Genomic DNA, 21867 nt, shown 5'->3' on the forward strand with positions numbered 1-21867 from the left:
GTGGAGAAGGGAGGTGGGATGTATATATTTACCACAATATATCTTGTGCCCCAAACTGTGAAAACTACTATCATGCACTTGCCCTGAGGGTCGGTGTGAATCTGTTCCACTACACATGGAAAAGATTTGCTAACCAGCACCAAGACCCCCCTGGCATAAGGCAGTACAGATCCTTTGGTACAGATTCCTCTCCAGCAAGGATAACAATGAGCAGCACTGTAGTAACAATCAAATTAAAGAGCTTATTGTTTATCAAAACAGTTACTTTCAAGGCATAAATAAAACGGTGTAGCACTCGCCTACTTTCTGTGACAAATCCTGAATTCTATACTTTTACTATCCTTCTGAAATGAAAATAATATCAAAAGTGTGTTCGAATAAAAACCTTTTATACATTGACAACACAATTGGGGTAATTTTTACTTAAACGCAATCACACAGAATCTGGTTCTCGGCTTCCAACGTCAGCTTGTTTAATTAAGCTTTGACAATAAAGCCTTACAGCTGATTGGTTACTATGCACAGCTGCACAATATGAAAAACAGGTTGACTGTTGAGAGTGGCCTTACCCCAAGTACGATTCTTTTTTTTTTTTACATTCAAGAAATGTTTATTGAAAGGTAATAACAGTACAGAGAAAAAGTACAGACTCGGCATTGAATCAAACAAAAATAAGGCAGTGAGAAACAAATTGCGGGTTAACAAGTGCCACAAGTCAAATCCAGAAAGACAATTATCTACCAGTACAGATCCGTTCAGGATCGCAAACCCCAAGTACGATTCTATGAGTCAGGTGCAGACATTTGATTTGTATTGGTATTGGCATACTGCAGCTACAAACAAGCCTCTAATTTTAATGATACATTTTGAAAACCACATTTGACTATCTTCATGTTTTCCTCTTTGTTACTGCTTTGCAGATGAGCAATGGAAATAAATTAACTACTTGCATCATCCGACCAGGCTCCGTCTATGGTGAAAAGTCACAGCAAATCCTGAACCAGTATCAATCTGTAAAATACCATAATAATCGGATAAACTACGTTCAACCAGATCATGCAGGACAAAACTATGAATATGTCGGTAAGAGAAATTATAGCATAGACATGTCACTGATCATGTAGAAGAACTCATTTTTATTCATTGACATCACATATTACCACAACATTAGATCAGATTTTCTGAAATTCTTTTTTAGTCCCGAAACATTAAACGGCATACAATTGTATACTGTAGGCAATGCCTGGCTAGTGCTTGGACTGTTTTTCCTCTAAGCTGCATTTACAGCTTGGCAGTATACATATAATTTATCTGTGTGATTATCATAAGGATTTTGCCTGTTTATCGCTCTTTGGCAGGGATGAGCCCGATGTTCGAGTCGAACGTACGTTCGACTTGAACATCCGATGTTCACCCTTTTGCTGAATTCCTGACCCCTGTCCTTTGTGTGTTCCTTAATCCTGGCACCTGAACTCTATGCATCACCCAACTCTGACCCCTGAAGTCTGTATGTCACATAATCCTGACCCCTGAACTCTATACATTGCACTCCGACCCATAGCAGCATAGTTTCAGGGTTTTTTTTTTTTTTTTACCCTATCCTCTTAAGCCCTGTCCACGGCTGATAATGTAGCCACACCCACAATTCATGATGCATTATTCCACTTCTATTGGCACCCAGGGTATTTTGTCTTTATACGTCAAAAGCCTGCTTCTTGTTCCAAAAGTCTGTCACCAATTGTTCTGGACGTGTTAAAAAAATAATTGGGGTGTGAATTTGTGGATGTGGCTTCAAATTAGGGTGTGGTTTTGTGGACATAGTCACTAGAGTGGTCCCTTATTTCATTTTACAAATCTGGTAACCTTAATATTTTTTCTACATAGTCCTCATAACTGGGGATGTGGTATGAATGTGTCCTTTGCCCCCATCGAGTACCTTCAGGGGTCAAGTCCTGGGGAAAAAAGTGTGGGAACTCCCACCCAAGATCCACTCCCCCCACCAAAAAAAAAAAAAATGATATGCTCATATGCACAAACGCTTCAAAAGTGGTATTTTTCATCCAATTTTCGTATTGTGTGTATGAAGCTTAACTGTTAGGACATCAAAAAAAAAAAAAAATTCTCAATAAACATAAATACGGTAATTCTCTGAATAATCAGCATTCATTCAATTGTGCTTCCATGCAAATGTGAACATCGTGTTCTGATCTTTATTGGGGAATGTTATTTTGTATATAGAGTGTTTATGTGGTGAGTTTACACTTTTCATTGAACAGAGCTTGGATAACACAGGGTTAAACGGAAAGGTCATAAATTAACTGCACATTATCTGGACAGAATGCTTGGGGAGATAGTGATGTGTTCCTGCTTAGGAGATATAAGTTAACTTGGTGGCTGTAAACTCTGCAGGGCTCCAACACACACTCGCTGCTATTCCAACCTAAGCTATTTCCACATAAACTTCCCTCCTGGCATTAAACTTTGCCAGATATTGTGCTCAGCTTACCACCCCAAACTGATGTTCCTCCCTCAGCTCACCTCTCTCCCTGCATGTCCTGTGAGCAGAATAGCTGTGCTCCTCCTCTGGGTTCTCTCATCATATGGCACTGAAGATAGAGGAGGGGGAGATTCAGCGGGACACACAGAGAAAGAATGCAGGACAAGGGGGGAGGATGAGGAGACAGAAAATCAGGAGGGGCCGGTGGGGAGGAGCGCATCACGAGAGGTCTGACTAAATACAATCTCTTAGCAGCAGGTTCTTGATCTACCTGTCAGCTAGCTGTGATTGACAGGTAGATCGAAGCGGAAGCTGTCATGGGGCCCCCTACTGGCAATGCCTGAATGGTCAGGTGTGCGGCACTTACTATTGCGAGCTGTGTCGGCGGCTGCTGGTGTAGCACCTACCATACAGATGGCATACTTCAAAGTCTTGCAGGACATGGCTGCTAATGGGAACTGAATTCCTGTTGTGGAAAAAGTACAGGCACTCCGTTCCCGTGAGTTCCCGCAGGACTTGAGTCCTGAGTACCTTGTTCTATAATGTGTCCTTTGAGAGAAATGTCAACTGTATAAATGTTCCAGACCACTGACTCAAAATATTGAAGCCACGGGGCTCTATGTTACAATCCAGATTTCTTTTAAACTCTGCTGGACTGATGCACTATTTTTTTTTATATTTTTGAAAAGAACACTAGAGCCAACTTTTTTTTGTAAGGTGACATGAATCAACCTGACAAAACATTGCTATTGATTGTCATATAAAAATGCTCTTATTGTCGAATTAGCACAAACAGACCAGTTCCTTGATAAAAACCATATCTCAATTTTTCTATTTTTTTTGCATCTAAAGTCCTGTAGTGCTTTATGATAAATCAGGAAGAGGAACGGCACCACCTAGTGATTTTTAAAGGTGTTGCTGAGTTTCTAGGTGTTTTCACCTTTGCAAAGGGTTATTCCTTGCTAAGAATCCTATATGGTGCAACTGTCAGGTCCCAATAAAATGATTAAAAAAAAAACATATATTTTGTTATCTTGTAATCATGCCAATCCTTTTTATTGCAGAAATGATCAGATGGCTATTTGGCCACCCGATCAATTCTACATTGGTTCTTTGTGAGCAACTATCCAGATATTAATTTCCTATTTTGGAGGGTGCTTGAAACCATGCCTCAAGCTCTGCTTTGTAAAAGCAGTGATCCAATCCACAAATCATTATATTTTCTCTTTAAAAGCAGATTGTAACCAAAACTTTATTTTTTTGTTTTTTATTTAAAGTGTGAGTAAAATGTATACTGCTACATTTGACACCAGAGCAAGAAGTGTGTGGGTCAGGAAAAGACAGAGCAAAAAAACAAAACTGACAGATATTCTATCCATTCCCTTACTACTAAATAAACAAGTTTTTTTTTTTTTTTTTTTTATAGCCATTTCTGTCCCTAGTAAAGAAAGATCACTTCCTGTTCTTGCAGGACAGGCCATGAGGATTAGGTTTTGTTCACATGGGTGTAACCTGTATCCATATGCAGGCAGGTCCATTCAGGTCAATTGGGATGCAGTGGGAGCATGGACACAGCCGCTGCTCCCAACTTGCTATGCTTGTGAGGCCTGGTTCACATCTATGTGTTTTTTGGTGCTTTTTGCAGAAACTCACTACAGTCCATTTATCATGGTTTCCTATGGGACACATTCACAGCTTTTTTCAGCCGCTGCATTTTTGGAAACGCAGAACGGTGATTTTTTTTTGCTACAGAAAATCATGTAGTGCATTTTTACTGAAAAATTCAATTTTTATGCTTTCTTGTTTCTTGCCCAATAATGGGCAGATTACAAAACGCAAATTGCTGCAAAAATTGCAGCAATGACGCACTACATGCTTTTCTGCTGCTTCTCCATTAAAGACTATGGAACCAAAAAAGCTTTTTTTTGCATTTAAAAAAGTCCCTGACCCTTTCCAAAAACACAGTGGCTGAAAAAAAACATAGATGTGAATGTGTCCCAAAGGAAACCAATGGACTGTAGTGCGTTTTTGCTAAAAGCAACAAAAAACACATAGGTGTGAACCTGGCCTCAGGGTGTGCAGGTGGGTGTCCCTGAACTCGCAGGATCTACATATGGGGACTGCGCCTACAACCACACGGATGTAAAATTGGAAACAGTGGCTGTGTTCCTGCCTCAATGCACATGAAAGGGATTGCCTGCACATGGATGCATGGAACACCTGTGCATTCCATGCAGGCAAACACAGCCCATTGCAAGGATGTACACTAGGTTAGGTTCACATCTGTGCAATTGGTGCCGCTGCGGGACTCACACAAATATTGGCAGCCGCAACTACCCACACAGAAAAATGCAGGACCCATTGGGAATCTCTGATCCGATGTGGCCTGTGCTTTTATTTCAAATTTGTTTTTATTGAGTTTTTTATAGAGAAGGTTAAAAACAGATAATAGTATAACTTACAGCAAAAGATCACACGTAGATAATATGGCAAATAAGATAATATACATTTTGAACTTTGGAGATAATATCATTACTAATCTTACAGTAAGAGTGCTGCTCCCCATCCCAGACACCCCATCTGGGAACAAACTGTCTCCTGGTTAGGGTGGCAGCACAGCCAACCATGGTTAGTGTCATGGTGATATTGAAATAACTTGGTGGTACAATAGCAAGACTTGACAAAGGGCAGTTAAATACATCAATTGGTACATAACGGTGTAATCCGCAGTGTGTAGCATCAACGTACCTGTACAGAGGGTAAACCTTATAACTTGTTGTGAGTAGGCGAAGTAAGCTTGCCAAGGGTGGGAAAGGAAAGAGGAATGGGGGGGGGGAGGGGGGTTAGGGATAGGGTAAACCAGTCACCATAACATAAACACATTCAAACTTCGACTGTGCACTTAGGATTTGATAACCAGGGCTCCCACTTATCTCTAAATACTGTGAGACTAATGCCTCGTACACACGACCGGACTTTCCAGCAGACTAGGTCGAACAGACTTTCGGCGGAGTTCCGACGCACTTTCCGAATGGGCTTGGCCACACACGAACGGACTAAGTCAGTTTGTTTTGAATGTGATGACATAAAATGGGACTAAACAAGGAAGTTCAATAGCCAGTAGACAATAGCTGCCCTTGCGTCATATTTGATCTGTCGGACTACCACACAGACTAATGGTTTTCACGTTTTTTTTAGTCTGCTGGAATTGAGTCCGTCGGATAGATTTGAAATGTTCTATTTCTAGGTCCGTCTGATTTTTTTTTTTTTATTGATTTTTTTTCCCGAAAAACGATCGGACTAGCCCGCACATAATTGAATTGTCCGGACTGATCCCATCAGACCTAGTCTGCCGGAAAGCCCGGTCGTGTGTACACGGCATAAGGTTTGTGATTGCCAATAATTTCTCCATTTCACATTGGTGGTTGAAGGTGAGAATGCCATCACTGGCGGAGGGAGGATTGGTAGTATTCCACTGCCTTATAATTGTGATTTTTGCTGCTAATAAAAATTGTACAATTACTACTCGGAATTTGGGAAGAAATTTGAGAATGTTCAGGTGAAAGATGGATAGCTCCCGATTAGGTGCAATGTGTTGGCTACATATATAGGACACTATCAAAAAAATCCTATTCCAGAATGATGTTAGTGACATGCAAGACCAAAGTATATGGTATAGAGTGCCAGATTCTCCGCATTTTCTCCAGCATAAGGCTATTTGAGATGGGTAGAACTTGGAAAGTTTGAACGGGGTAAGATACCAAGAGTGTATTACCTTTTGATAGTGTTCCCAATGGTTTACACACTTGGATGAGGTATAGGTGGTGGAGAAAGCTTTCATCCAACAGGCATCTGGAAGGGTTTTTCCCAAGGCTTCTTCCCATTTGACAATGGTGGTGGTCTTTGAGAAGGAGTCTTTAGCGTTGTAGATATTATTATAAAACAAGTAAATACCCCTAAATGGGGTTGTAGGTTTGTGGAAGAAGGTATACATTGAGATTGGAATTTCTAAGTGTAGCGGTGGAGGGTGTTTTTGGAGGAAGGAGTGGACTTGTAAATAGGTAAATTGTGCAGGCAGTGGAAGGTCAAAACGGGTAGATAAGGCCCCATAGTTGTGGAGAGATAAATCCTGGTATAGGTCTCGAGAGTAAGGCCTTTATTTTTCCATACATGGAGGTCAATGCAGGGTATAAACTGTTGGAGCACCGATATTGGGGTAGGGATTTTGCAAAGTGATCCCTTGAGTGAAGGTAAAAGGGGAATCTCTGTCCACAATTAGATGGAGATTTGCACAGATTTGCTCCCAGCCTACTAGCAATTAGATTGAAATCTTTGTGGGACTGCAGTGGATTCCATAAATGCCCACGTTTTATGTTTTAGGAGGGTTCCACCAATATCTAAGTTGATCTAATACGAAGGCTTTATAATAAGCCATAATATTGGGTACCCCCATTCCACCATTCCTTTTCTTCCTTATAATATTAAGGGAGTATCTGGGGAGTTTGCAATTCCAAACAAATTGAGTGAAAAAATTTTGGACGGTGGAAAGGAAGGTTTGTGGTAAGAGATAAAGGAGTTTTGGGAGGAGTAACATTTTAATTGTCGCTATTCTTCCAGCTTTTGATAGTTCCTGGGTCCTCAGGTGGGATAGTAGTTGGGGCAGTGATTCCAAGAAGGGCTTAAAGTTATGTTCATAGAGCTGTGAGGTGCGTGCAGTCAGTTGGATTCCTAAATATATCAAGGAGGGGGGGACCAATCAAAGGGGAACCTGTTAGAAAAGTTTGGATAGAGGTTGGAACATTTACACATAAAATGTTGGACTTTGTGGCATTTAATTTATAGTAGGACACGGCCCTGAATACTTCCAGCAATTTCTGTGTCTCGTGTGATGATGTTTTGGGGTTAGAGAGCATGAGCATAACCTCATCCGCAAATAGGCTTATTTTGTGTTCAGTACCACCAATATTGATGCCTGTAATGTTGGGATGAGATCGAAAGCCCCCCGCCAGCGGTTCCATAAGGAGCGTAAAAATAATGGGCGATAGGGGACATCCTTGCCTAGTTCCGTTAGTCATTCATATCAGTTTGGAGGAAAGTCCTGAGGTGAGTGGAATAAAGGGATAGAATAACTGTTTGTACCCATCCCGTAATCCCGAAATTGCCAAGCACTGTCTTGAGGTATTCCCAGTGGACCCTATCAAATGGCTTCTCCGCATCCAAAGTAAGGAGCAGAGAAGGCGTCCGAGATGGCCCAGCCTTGGAGATTAAATGAATGAGACGTCTAGTCCCATCAGGGGCCTGGCGACCTTGGACAAAGTCCACTTGGTCAGGGTGGATAAGAAATTGTAGTATTTTTTTGTAGTGGCCATCCATACGCTGCACATAGAGGACTGCTTTGCCGTTTGTAATTTGTGGTTGGACTACAGCTTCCAGTTTTCCTTTTGGGCTTATTTCCTGGGAATGGGACAAGGCAACCCTGGGTGCAAGTCATATACATGCTAATTCAGCTTGACACACACATGAAGGTGGACTTGAAACATCCAGATAGCCATTGTTTGTTCCAATTAATGTCTCACATAGAAACAAAAACCCCCCTTGCCATAGAATCCGTCTAACTGATCTGGAAGTAATTTGCAGGACATCCTGTACTTGGTTGACATCTCGATAGTATTTGAAGTACTCTTCAGACATACTTATATTTTTCTAAATGGCAGGCATTTTGATCCTCGAACTTACACCTCACTAGATTGCTATATCATCAAGTTTGTTCACCCCTGATGAAGGTTCTGAATTATCAGCAACTGGAAACGCGTCGGGTGTGGGTGATATAGGACAAGCATTGTTTTAATCATATTTTGTTCTGTATATATGTTTGTTTATTAATACACCAGGAGGACATTGTTTAGCCCATTTGTACTTCCTGGTAATATTATGTACATTGTGTAATTTATGAATAAAAATTGTATATTATTGTGTCCATTTGTGTCCGGAGTTGATGGTCATTTAAAATCCCACCCATTCAGGGGGAAGCCTTTTTTTGATAGATTTTTTTGTAGTATGAGTGCTAAAAGTTTGGCAAATATCTTGACATATGCATTTAGGAGAGATATGAGCCTGTAGTTTGCAGGGGTGGTGTTGGGTTTAGGGATAGTCACGATCACAGCTCTTAACATTTCAGGTGGGAATATACCAGAGGAGGAAGCAAGATTGAAGATTGATTTGTAGATAAGGATCAGTTTCAGTGGAAAGGTATTTATAGTATTCATGCGGCCTGTGCTTTTAAAAACTGTGCAGGGACTTCTTTCCTGCGTGTCACTGGGCATGGCAGACCATCAAATGAATGGTCTCTCATGCCCACACAAACTGCAGCCTGCACAGCTGTACAGGTGTGAACCTAGCCTTAAGTACATCCATTTGAATGAGGCCAAAGTGTCTTCAATGTGAAAACACAGGCATTTGGCATCTAACTCGAGTACGAAACCCAAAAAAAAATTGGGGTGGGGGGGGGGCTGTACAGGTTTTTGACAGGTTCTGTTGAAGGCCTGACTTTATTTAGCACTCTGTAAAATTATCTGTGATGTAGCGTTTTTCTGAGGGTTATTAACGGGTGGCTGGGAGGTGATCTGTTACCTCATCAGACCCTTCTTTAACCCTTTAAAAGCCTGTGCATGGGCAGTTCTGTCTTACAAAGACGAGGGGGTATCATGGCATGTGCACCATCTACTCTGACCCCTGAACTCTATACATTGCACTCCGACCCATAGCAGCATAGTTTCAGGGTTTTTTTTTTTTTTTTTACCCTATCCTCTTAAGCCCTGCCCACTGCTGATAATGTAGCCACACCCACAATTCATGATGCATTATTTCACTTCTATTGGCACCCAGGGTATTTTGTTTTTATACGTCAAAAGCCTGCTTCTTGTTCCAAAAGTCTGTCACCAATTGTTCTGGGCGTGTTAAAAAAAAAATTGGGGTGTGAATTTGTGGATGTGGCTTCAAATTAGGGTGTGGTTTTGTGGGCATAGTCACTAGAGTGGTCCCGTATTTCATTTTACAAATCTAGTAACCTTAATATTATTTCTACATAGTCCTCATAACTGGGGATGTGGTATGAGTGTGTCCTTTGCCCCCATCGAGTACCTTCAGGGGTCAAGTCCTGGGGAAAAAAGTGTGGGAACTCCCACCCAAGATCCACTCCCCCCACCAAAAAATAAAAAAATAAATGATATGCTCATATGCACAAACTCTTCAAAAGTGGTATTTTTCATCCAATTTTCGTATTGTGTGTATGAAGCTTAACTGTTAGTACATAAAAAAAAAATTCTCAATAAACATAAATACGACAATTCTCTGAATAATCGGCATTCATTCAATTGTGCTTCCATGCAAATGTGAACATCGTGTTCTGATCTTTATTGGGGAATGTTATTTTGTATATAGAGTGTTTATGTGGTGAGTTTACACTTTTCATTGAACAGAGCTTGAATAACACAGGGTTAAACGGAAAGGTCATAAATTAACTGCACATTATCTGGACAGAATGCTTGGGGAGATAGTGATGTGTTCCTGCTTAGGAGATATAAGTTAACTTGGTGGCTGTAAACTCTGCAGGGCTCCAACACATACTCGCTGCTATTCCAACCTAAGCTATTTCCACATAAACTTCCCTCCTGGCATTAAACTTTGCCAGATATTGTGCTCAGCTTACCACCCCAAACTGATGTTCCTCCCTCAGCTCACCTCTCTCCCTGCATGTCCTGTGAGCAGAATAGCTGTGCTCCTCCTCTGGGTTCTCTCATCATATGGCACTGAAGATAGAGGAGGGGGAGATTCAGCGGGACACACAGAGAAAGAATGCAGGACAAGGGGGGAGGATGAGGAGACAGAAAATCAGGAGGGCCGGTGGGGAGGAGCGCATCACGAGAGGTCTGACTAAATACAATCTCTTAGCAGCAGGGACTTGATCTACCTGTCAGCTAGCTGTGATTGACAGGTAGATCGAAGCGGAAGCTGTCATGGGGCCCCCTACTGGCAATGCCTGAATGGTCAGGTGTGCGGCACTTACTATTGCGAGCTGTGTCGGCGGCTGCTGGTGTAGCACCTACCATACAGCTGGCATACTTCAAAGTCTTGCAGGACATGGCTGCTAATGGGAACTGAGTTCCTGTTGTGGAAAAAGTACAGGCACTCCGTTCCCGTGAGTTCCCGCAGGACTTGAGCCCTGAGTACCTTGTTCTATAATGTGTTCTTTATACAGAGAAATGTCAACTGTATAAATGTTCCAGACCACTGACTCAAAATATTGAAGCCACGGGGCTCTATGTTACAATCCAGATTTCTTTTAAACTCTGCTGGACTGATGCACTATTTTTTTTTATATTTTTGAAAAGAACACTAGAGCCAACTTTTTTTTATAAGGTGACATGAATCAACCTGACAAAACATTGCTATTGATTGTCATATAAAAATGCTCTTATTGTCGAATTAGCACAAACAGACCAGTTCCTTGATAAAAACCATATCTCAATTTTTCTATTTTTTTTTTGCATCTAAGGTCCTGTAGTGCTTTATGATAAATCAGGAAGAGGAACAGCACCACCTAGTGATTTTTAAAGGTGTTGCTGAGTTTCTAGGTGTTTTCACCTTTGCAAAGGGTTTGACCTACTAGCTAAAAAATATTTCTTAAGAGAAATTCTCATGCAATAGTTATTCCTTGCTAAGAATCCTATATGGTGCAACTGTCAGGTCCCAATAAAATGATTAAAAAAAAAACTTATATTTTGTTATCTTGTAATCATGCCAATCCTTTTTATTGCAGAAATGATCAGATGGCTATTTGGCCACCCGATCAATTCAACTATCCAGATATTAATTTCCTATTTTGGAGGGTGCTTGAAACCATGCCTCAAGCTCTGCTTTGTAAAAGCAGTGATCCAATCCACAAATCATTATATTTTCTCTTTAAAAGCAGATTGTAACCAAAACTTTTTTTTTTGTTTTTTATTTTATTTAAAGTGTGAGTAAAATGTATACTGCTACATTTGACACCAGAGCAAGAAGTGTGTGGGTCAGAAAAAGACAGAGCAAAAAAACAAAACTGACAGATATTCTATCCATTCCCTTACTACTAAATAAACAAGTTTTTTTTTTTTTTTTTTTTTTTTTTTTTTTATAGCCATTTCTGTCCCTAGTAAAGAAAGATCACTTCCTGTTCTTGCAGGACAGGTCATGAGGATTAGGTTTTGTTCACATGGGTGTAACCTGTATCCATATGCAGGCAGGTCCATTCAGGTCAATTGGGATGCAGTGGGAGCATGGACACAGCCGCTGCTCCCAACTTGCTATGCTTGTGAGGCCTGGTTCACATCTATGTGTTTTTTGGTGCTTTTTGCAGAAACTCACTACAGTCCATTTATCATGGTTTCCTATGGGACACATTCACAGCTTTTTTCAGCCGCTGCATTTTTGGAAACGCAGAACGGTGATTTTTTTTTGCTACAGAAAATCATGTAGTGCATTTTTACTGAAAAATTCAATTTTTATGCTTTCTTGTTTCTTGCCCAATAATGGGCAGATTACAAAACGCAAATTGCTGCAAAAATTGCAGCAATGACGCACTACATGCTTTTCTGCTGCTTCTCCATTAAAGACTATGGAACCAAAAAAGCTTTTTTTTGCATTTAAAAAAGTCCCTGACCCTTTCCAAAAACACAGTGGCTGAAAAAAAACATAGATGTGAATGTGTCCCAAAGGAAACCAATGGACTGTAGTGCGTTTTTGCTAAAAGCAACAAAAAACACATAGGTGTGAACCTGGCCTCAGGGTGTGCAGGTGGGTGTCCCTGAACTCGCAGGATCTACATATGGGGACTGCGCCTACAACCACACGGATGTAAAATTGGAAACAGTGGCTGTGTTCCTGCCTCAATGCACATGAAAGGGATTGCCTGCACATGGATGCATGGAACACCTGTGCATTCCATGCAGGCAAACACAGCCCATTGCAAGGATGTACACTAGGTTAGGTTCACATCTGTGCAATTGGTGCCGCTGCGGGACTCACACAAATATTGGCAGCCGCAACTACCCACACAGAAAAATGCAGGACCCATTGGGAATCTCTGATCCGATGTGGCCTGTGCTTTTATTTCAAATTTGTTTTTATTGAGTTTTTTATAGAGAAGGTTAAAAACAGATAATAGTATAACTTACAGCAAAAGATCACACGTAGATAATATGGCAAATAAGATAATATACATTTTGAACTTTGGAGATAATATCATTACTAATCTTACAGTAAGAGTGCTGCTCCCCATCCCAGACACCCCATCTGGGAACAAACTGTCTCCTGGTTAGGGTGGCAGCACAGCCAACCATGGTTAGTGTCATGGTGATATTGAAATAACTTGGTGGTACAATAGCAAGACTTGACAAAGGGCAGTTAAATACATCAATTGGTACATAACGGTGTAATCCGCAGTGTGTAGCATCAACGTACCTGTACAGAGGGTAAACCTTATAACTTGTTGTGAGTAGGCGAAGTAAGCTTGCCAAGGGTGGGAAAGGAAAGAGGAATGGGGGGGGGGAGGGGGGTTAGGGATAGGGTAAACCAGTCACCATAACATAAACACATTCAAACTTCGACTGTGCACTTAGGATTTGATAACCAGGGCTCCCACTTATCTCTAAATACTGTGAGACTAATGCCTCGTACACACGACCGGACTTTCCAGCAGACTAGGTCGAACAGACTTTCGGCGGAGTTCCGACGCACTTTCCGAATGGGCTTGGCCACACACGAACGGACTAAGTCAGTTTGTTTTGAATGTGATGACATAAAATGGGACTAAACAAGGAAGTTCAATAGCCAGTAGACAATAGCTGCCCTTGCGTCATATTTGATCTGTCGGACTACCACACAGACTAATGGTTTTCACGTTTTTTTTAGTCTGCTGGAATTGAGTCCGTCGGATAGATTTGAAATGTTCTATTTCTAGGTCCGTCTGATTTTTTTTTTTTATTGATTTTTTTTCCCGAAAAACGATCGGACTAGCCCACACATAATTGAATTGTCCGGACTGATCCCATCAGACCTAGTCTGCCGGAAAGCCCGGTCGTGTGTACACGGCATAAGGTTTGTGATTGCCAATAATTTCTCCATTTCACATTGGTGGTTGAAGGTGAGAATGCCATCACTGGCGGAGGGAGGATTGGTAGTATTCCACTGCCTTATAATTGTGATTTTTGCTGCTAATAAAAATTGTACAATTACTACTCGGAATTTGGGAAGAAATTTGAGAATGTTCAGGTGAAAGATGGATAGCTCCCGATTAGGTGCAATGTGTTGGCTACATATATAGGACACTATCAAAAAAATCCTATTCCAGAATGATGTTAGTGACATGCAAGACCAAAGTATATGGTATAGAGTGCCAGATTCTCCGCATTTTCTCCAGCATAAGGCTATTTGAGATGGGTAGAACTTGGAAAGTTTGAATGGGGTAAGATACCAAGAGTGTATTACCTTTAAATACCCCTAAATGGGGTTGTAGGTTTGTGGAAGAAGGTATACATTGAGATTGGAATTTCTACGTGTAGCGGTGGAGGGTGTTTTTGGAGGAAGGAGTGGACTTGTAAATAGGTAAATTGTGCAGGCAGTGGAAGGTCAAAACGGGTAGATAAGGCCCCATAGGTGTGGAGAGATACATCCTGGTATAGGTCTCAAGAGAGTAAGGCCTTTATTTTTCCATACATGGAGGTCAATGCAGGGTATAAACTGTTGGAGCACCGATATTGGGGTAGGGATTTTGCAAAGTGATCCCTTGAGTGAAGGTAAAAGGGGAATCTCTGTCCACAATTAGATGGAGATTTGCACAGATTTGCTCCCAGCCTACTAGCAATTAGATTGAAATCTTTGTGGGACTGCAGTGGATTACATAAATGCCCACGTTTTATGTTTTAGGAGGGTTCCACCAATATCTAAGTTGATCTAATACGCAGGCTTTATAATAAGCCATAATATTGGGTACCCCCATTCCACCATTCCTTTTCTTCCTTATAATATTAAGGGAGTATCTGGGGAGTTTGCAATTCCAAACAAATTGAGTGAAAAAATTTTGGACGGTGGAAAGGAAGGTTTGTGGTAAGAGATAAAGGAGTTTTGGGAGGAGTAACATTTTCATTGTCGCTATTCTTCCAGCTTTTGATAGTTCCTGGGTCCTCAGGTGGGATAGTTGTTGGGGCAGTGATTCCAAGAAGGGCTTAAAGTTATGTTCATAGAGCTGTGAGGTGCGTGCAGTCAGTTGGATTCCTAAATATATCAAGGAGGGGGGGACCAATCAAAGGGGAACCTGTTAGAAAAGTTTGGATAGAGGTTGGAACATTTACACATAAAATGTTGGACTTTGTGGCATTTAATTTATAGTAGGACACGGCCCTGAATACTTCCAGCAATTTCTGTGTCTCATGTGATGATGTTTTGGGGTTAGAGAGCATGAGCATAACCTCATCCGCAAATAGGCTTATTTTGTGTTCAGTACCACCAATATTGATGCCTGTAATGTTGGGATGAGATCGAAAGCCCCCGCCAGCGGTTCCATAAGGAGCGTAAAAATAATGGGCGATAGGGGACATCCTTGCCTAGTTCCGTTAGTCATTCATATCAGTTTGGAGGAAAGTCCTGAGGTGAGTGGAATAAAGGGATAGAATAACTGTTTGTACCCATCCCGTAATCCCAAAATTGCCAAGCACTGTCTTGAGGTATCCCCAGTTGACCCTATCAAATGGCTTCTCCGCATCCAAAGTAAGGAGCAGAGAAGGCGTCCGAGATTGCCCAGCCTTGGAGATTAAATGAATGAGACGTCTAGTCCCATCAGGGGCCTGGTGACCTTGGACAAAGTCCACTTGGTCAGGGTGGATAAGAAATGGTAAGATTTTTTTGTAGTATGAGTGCTAAAAGTTTGGCAAATATCTTGACATATGCATTTAGGAGAGATATGAGTCTGTAGTTTGCAGGGGTGGTGTTGGGTTTAGGGATAGTCACGATCACAGCTCTTAACATTTCAGGTGGGAATGTACCAGAGGAGGAAGCAAGATTGAAGATTGATTTGTAGATAAGGATCAGTTTCAGTGGAAAGGTATTTATAGTATTCATGCGGCCTGTGCTTTTAAAAATTGTGCAGGGACTTCTTTCCTGCATGTCACTGGGCATGGCAGACCATCAAATGAATGGTCTCTCATGCCCACACAAACTGCAGCCTGCACAGCTGTACAGGTGTGAACCTAGCCTTAAGTACATCCATGTGAATGAGGCCAAAGTGTCTTCAATGTGAAAACACAGGCATTTGGCATCTAACTCGAGTACGAAACCCAAAAAAAAAATTTGGGGTGGGGGGGGGGGGGGCTGTACAGGTTTTTGACAGGTTCTGTTGAGGGCCTGACTTTATTTAGCACTCTGTAAAATTATCTGTGATGTAGCGTTTTTCTGAGGGTTATTAACGGGTGGCTGGGAGGTGATCTGTTACCTCATCAGACCCTTCTTTAACCCTTTAAAAGCCTGTGCATGGGCAGTTCTGTCTTACAAAGATGAGGGGGTATCATGGCATGTGCACCATCTACTCTGGTTGCCATTGCGGTATAGGGGTACATGGAACACTGCTGCTCAGCCTCCTATTCTGTGTGTTGTCTATTTTAATTTTTGCATTCAAAATAGTTTTTGAAGATTTAGCATGAAACTGTAGCCAAAACATTATTTTTAGGCAATAGGCAGCCCCTCCCTCTAGAGAATCTTCTGGGACACATCGCAGGTCCCAGAAGATTGCCTGTCCACTCGCAAAGCATGCGCAGTGCACACCTGTCCGTGAAGCCACAAGCTGTCATGGCTGGGTGCCCACAGTTCCAATGACAGGCCTGCGGAGAAGCAGGGGGAGAGGAGCGAGGGACAGGTAAGTGTCTGTTTACACTTTTTGTAGCTGCTGACTAAACGGAAAAAAGCCTGGAACTCCGCTTTAAGTATAGAAATGTTAAAATGTCAGTCTCTGTGTCATCATTTTAGTTTAGTTTTACATTGGTGAAAAAAAAAGAATAAAGAGATATAGAGATATATATATATATATATATATATATATATCTATATCTATATCTCTTACACACACACACAGTACTGCAAAACATTACTTTGAAAAAATTGTGCCGTAAACAAGAACAATCATGTGTACAGTTTCCAATAGATGGGTTTGATACAATATAGACTATATACAGTATCTCACAGAAGTGAGTATACCCCTCACACTTTTGTAAATATTTTATTACCGTATTTATCGGCGTATAACACACACTTTTTCCCCCCTAAAATCAGGGGGAAATGGGGGGGGGGGGTGTGTGTTATACGCCGATCCCCCTCCTTTCCTAACCTTCTGGGTGTCTTTCAGGTATTTTCGGCCGTTCTCGTGTATATTCGGCCATTCTCAGCAGCTTTCGGAGTGCAGCCGAAAATAGGCAAGAAGGGCCGAGAACAGCCGAGTGCGGCTGAAAATACCCAAAAGCCGCCGAGAACGAGCGCTGCCGAGATACACAGGACATTCGCTCTGTATCTCGGCGGCGCCATTTTTAAAATGACACTGACAAGCTTGCAAACGACTGACAAGGTTGCAATGCAAGGCTGCAAATGACACTGATAAGGCTGTATTGATGGGCATTTAAATGTACGTTTTTTTTTTCCTAAAAGTTTTTTTTCTTTTAAATTCCCTCCTAAACTTGGGGTGCGTGTTATACGCCAATTAAATAGGTATATCTTTTCATGTGACAACACTGAGGAAGTGACAATTTGCTACAATATAAAGTAGTGAGTGTACAGCTTGTATAACAGTGTAAATTTGCTACTCCCTCAAAATAACTTGACACACAGCCATTCATGTCTAAACCACTGGCAACAAAAGTGAGTACGCCCCTAAGTGAAAATGTCCAAATTGGGCCCAAAGTGTCTATATTTTGTGTGGCCCCCATTATTTCCTTTCCTCTTGGGCATGGAGTTCACCAGAGCTTCACAGGTTGCCACTGGAGTCCCCTTCCACTCCTCCACAACGAGATCACGGAGCTGGTGGATGTTGGAGACCTTGCTCTCCTCCATCTGTTTGAGGATGCTCCACAGGTGCTCAATAGGGTTTAGGTCTGGAGACAGGTCAGTATGTCACAGTACATGTTGGCATTCATGGTTCTCTCAACGAGCTGTACACTCACTACTTTACATTGTAGCAAAGTGTAATTTCTCTAGTGTTGTCACATGAAAAGATAATAAAATATTTACAAAAATGTGAGTTGTGTGTATAAAAAAAATATATATAATTTCATCTTTTTTCCTTGGTTATGTGCATTTACTAAGGCTGGCCATTAAACAATTTGTTTTTGTCTCATTAGTTCATTTCATCAATCAATCTGGCCAATGTCACAGAAAATTCTCACCAGTAGGTCGCTAACCAGAGATGTGGCTACAACACTTTAACCTACAGGTAAGCCTATAATAAGGCATACCTGTAGGTACCGTGATTATCTCCTAAACTTGCACTGTTTAGGAGACATTCACTGTCTCTGCAAGTGCCAATGTCATCGGCAAATACGCACTGAAGAAACGGCTCTCTCGTGTCGTTTCTTCAGGAGCTGTGCTGTAACCGATGGCTCCTGCACACATGCGCAGGAGTGACATCATTGCAGCTCTGGCCAATCACCGCACCGTACCCCGTGAGCCCAGAAATAACTCAGAGAGACATGTCGCCTGTCACATTGGTGTACAGGGACTGCTGCAACTGCTTCAATCTAAGGTAATTATTTCATACAATGCATACTAGCTCATTATTCCTTTTGTCTGGCATGTTTGTTTTTTTTTGAGTTTACAACCAATTTAACATTCAGCCTGCCTGCAGTCTGGTGCATTTTATGGCACTCCAACAGACTACTACTATATTGGGCAATACCCTGCACTGCAGGAGATCACAGTACGCATGGCAAGCGTTTGTGGTACACTGCCTTAGCAAATCAACCCCAATGACTCTCTTTATCTAAAACTGGAGAGTACAAAATCTGCTGAAGCTGTGCATGGTAGCCAATCAGCTTCTAAAGTCAACTTGTTCAATTAAGCTTTGACAAGTAGCCTAGGTTCACAGTGACAGCGGGCATGAAATCGTGCAAGTTCAGCTAAACTTGCACAATTTTATTCCCACATGTCAGTCCTGACTTTGGGGTGCGATTTCAGAAACATCTGTGCGGGTTTCTGCACAGATGTCTATTGAAGTCGCACCCCAAAGCCACCAAAAGTAGAACTGAAACTACTTTTGGGAACCGGTGCAGTGCCATTGCCAACAATAGCTGCTGATTTGTCACTGGAAACAATTTTGTCAAATAGCATGCCAAATCACTGCTATGTGAATCAGGGCTAAAACCTGGAAGCCTAGGGAATAAAATGGCAATTGTCACACAGTATTTGCACAGCGATATTTCAAACGCAAATTTTTGGAGAAAAAATACATTTTAGTGAATAAAAAACAATATATACCCAATTTCTTTGTATAATATGAAAGATGATACCTAACATGTTAAAATTGCACATTCTTGTGGAATGGCAACAAACTATGGTACTTAAATCTTCATAGGTGACGCTTTAAAGGGCTTTACACAGTGGCATTGCTAGGGGGGTAGCTTTTGGGGCTATAGCCCTGAGTCTCTGCAGGGGTCTCCAAGGGGAGGGGAGGCTCTCTGGGGACCCTGATGTAACTGGGGGGCTCTCTGGGGACCCTGATGTAACTGGGGGGCTCTCTGGGGACCCTGATGTAACTGGGAGGCTCTCTGGGGACCCTGATGTAACTGGGAGGCTCTCTGGGGACCCTGATGTAACTGGGGGGCTCTCTGGGGACCCCAATGTAACTGGGGGACTCTCTGGGGACCCTGATTTAAGGGTGAAGGCTCTCTGGGGACCCTTATTTAAGGGGGAAGGCTCTCTGGGGACCCTGATTTAAGGGGGAGGCTCTCTGGGGATATAGATAGAGATATATATAGAGATATATAGAGATATATAGAGATATATAGAGATAGAGATATTGTGTGTATGCCTGCTGAACATACGATTTGCTTTACTATGCTGCTATGGGCTCTAGCCCCAGATCTTTTGAAGACATAGCAACACCCCTGGCTGTAGAGGTTACCTTTTTAGAGTTAGGGAAGGTCTAGCATTTGAATTATTGCTCTAACGTTTGCGGCGCTACCTCACATGGGTGGTGTGAATACCATTGTTCACAGGACATGGAAAGTAGGTTATATGGTTTCCAGTTCACAACAGTGCGATCAGTTCCAGGACGTTCCAATTCTAGAAAAAAAAGTAGAACATGCTGCGTTTTTCCTGCCTTGGACTGTATTGAAACACATTCAAATGCATCAACATCACACTGGACTCCAGTCAGTGAGAAAAAAAACAAATGCATCCAGAAACGCATCAAAAACTCAACAAACATGCACTGGAACTTGTAAGGGGAACAGGGTCAGAGCTAGGGTTGCCATCTCATCCCTTTAAACCCAAACATATATGAATTACACAGGTTCTGAGACTAATTTAATGTAGATAAGGCACCAAGTGAGTTTAATTACCACCTTAATCAGCCACATGTAAACAATATGTGTTTGGGTTTAAAGGGACAAGATGGCAACCCTAGTCAGAGCATCTACATCTTGTGGGATGTTCCTGGTCTACAGTGGTCAGGACTTACCAAGGTGATCCAAAGAAGGAAAACTAGTGAACCGATGCCGGGGTCATGGGCAGGCCAAGGCTCATTAATGCATGTGGTGAGCGAAGGTTGGCCTGTGTATCCCAATCCAATAAAAGACCTACTGTAGCTCAAATTGCTGAAAAAGTTGATGCTGGTTCCAATAGAAAGGTGTCAGAACACACAGTGCATCACAGTTTGTAGTGTATGGGGCTCTGTAGCTGCAGACCAGTCAGCAGGGATGCAACCAGAAAGGTTTTAAACCAGGCCCCTCCCCCACCCCAGGACCTGACCATCAACATTCCCCAGGGCCTGCCCACTGGCAGTCCCAGCAAGTCCCATCCCATGTCCTCCACTTCCAGTCGGGTCTCCCCAATCCCATGTCGTCATCCATGTTCTCCTCTTCCAAGAGGATAATTCAGCACAGACACAATCAGCAGGCAGCATATGAACACAACGTCATATCCCAGGATCACACTATAGCTGTTCAGAAACCTGTAATTTTAAAGTGAAACTGAATCCATTTTTTTTTTCAATGGAGTAGTGAAGGGTTAGATACTATATAATTATAGTCGGAAGCCCTCGAACTGAGACAGATGTGGAATCATGTAAAGACGCCACAAGACTCACAACATAAAAAAACAGACCTGAGGTGTGCCCTGGTTAGCTGGTCAGTATGCCAGAAAAGGGGGCATACCCAAGATAAGTATTGGATGATTGTAGAAGAGGAATGTGCAGGGAGTGCCCTGAAAAGGGGAATGGGTGGAAGGCTTTCTGGGGTCCTGTAAAGAGAGAAAATGCTGGATGCCAGCCAAGTACAGCCTGATAGCGTCCTGGGATAAAGTCAGCTGCGTGTGGCAGTATGACACAAAGGCCAGGTCGTACTTAATGTCGCCTGTCCCCAACCCAGGGCATGTGGTTAGAAACCTGCAGTAGGTGATCCAGGAGGCGTGGTAGGCCTTCAGTGTGTTGCGAGACCGTAACCAGTTTGAATAGGGTTGTGTTGTGAAGGTGGTCCTTCAGCCCATCGTCAGCTGCAACCAAGGTGGGATAGGTGAAGAGGTTTATTTGGCTCCTGGTTTCTGTAGGAACCAATGGTAAATTAAGGCGGAACAGTGCGCCCAAAGAGAGATTGCACTTGCTCGGAATGTAGATACAGTACACATTAAATTTGTAGTGAAGAGCTATCTGCACCAGCCTGCGTAGGAAGGACATGATGGCCAGGGACTTGGACTTGCCTAGTTTGCAATTTCAGCCCTGGTTGTCTGTCTGTGAAGAAGACCATGGTCTGCCCTACCCAGGTGTGGCTCCAGACCTGAGCTGCTGCAATGATGAGGTAGAGCTCAAATAAGGAGGACCTCTGGCTAAACCCGGGGACCAAGAGGATCTCTTGTGGCCATAAGCCTGCGAACGAATAAGGGCCAAAAGTTAAAGTGAAGTCTGTGGAGGCTGCTGCGTTTGTTACTACGTGAGGTGAAGAGGCTAATGCCACTGGGATGAACACGGGCACGCCATCCTAGTTTGAGGAACTCCTTCCATGTTGCCAGATCCACGATAGCTGCTTGGTCTAGCCTGAGGACTAGCTTGGGGTCCTGTGCCTTTAAAAAGGAAAACCAGGAGGCGT

At 42.4% G+C, this 21867-nt stretch overlaps 1 protein-coding gene across 1 annotated transcript in view; it reads left to right on the forward strand.

The window, feature by feature from the left end:
* The window catches only part of LOC143982098 (3 beta-hydroxysteroid dehydrogenase type 7-like), an 83024-nt gene that overhangs the window by 55494 nt on the left and 5663 nt on the right, over window positions 1–21867 (forward strand). Inside the window, exon 6 of the mRNA XM_077480521.1 lies at window positions 921–1083. Coding sequence (XP_077336647.1) covers window positions 921–1083 — 163 coding nt within the window. The remainder of the gene's footprint in view (window positions 1–920; window positions 1084–21867) is intronic.

The sequence above is a fragment of the Lithobates pipiens genome, unplaced genomic scaffold, assembly GCF_037356315.1.
Source record: "Lithobates pipiens isolate NorthernLeopardFrog02 unplaced genomic scaffold, aLitPip1_a1.2 Scaffold_16, whole genome shotgun sequence".
Classification (NCBI taxonomy): Eukaryota; Metazoa; Chordata; class Amphibia; order Anura; family Ranidae; genus Lithobates; species Lithobates pipiens.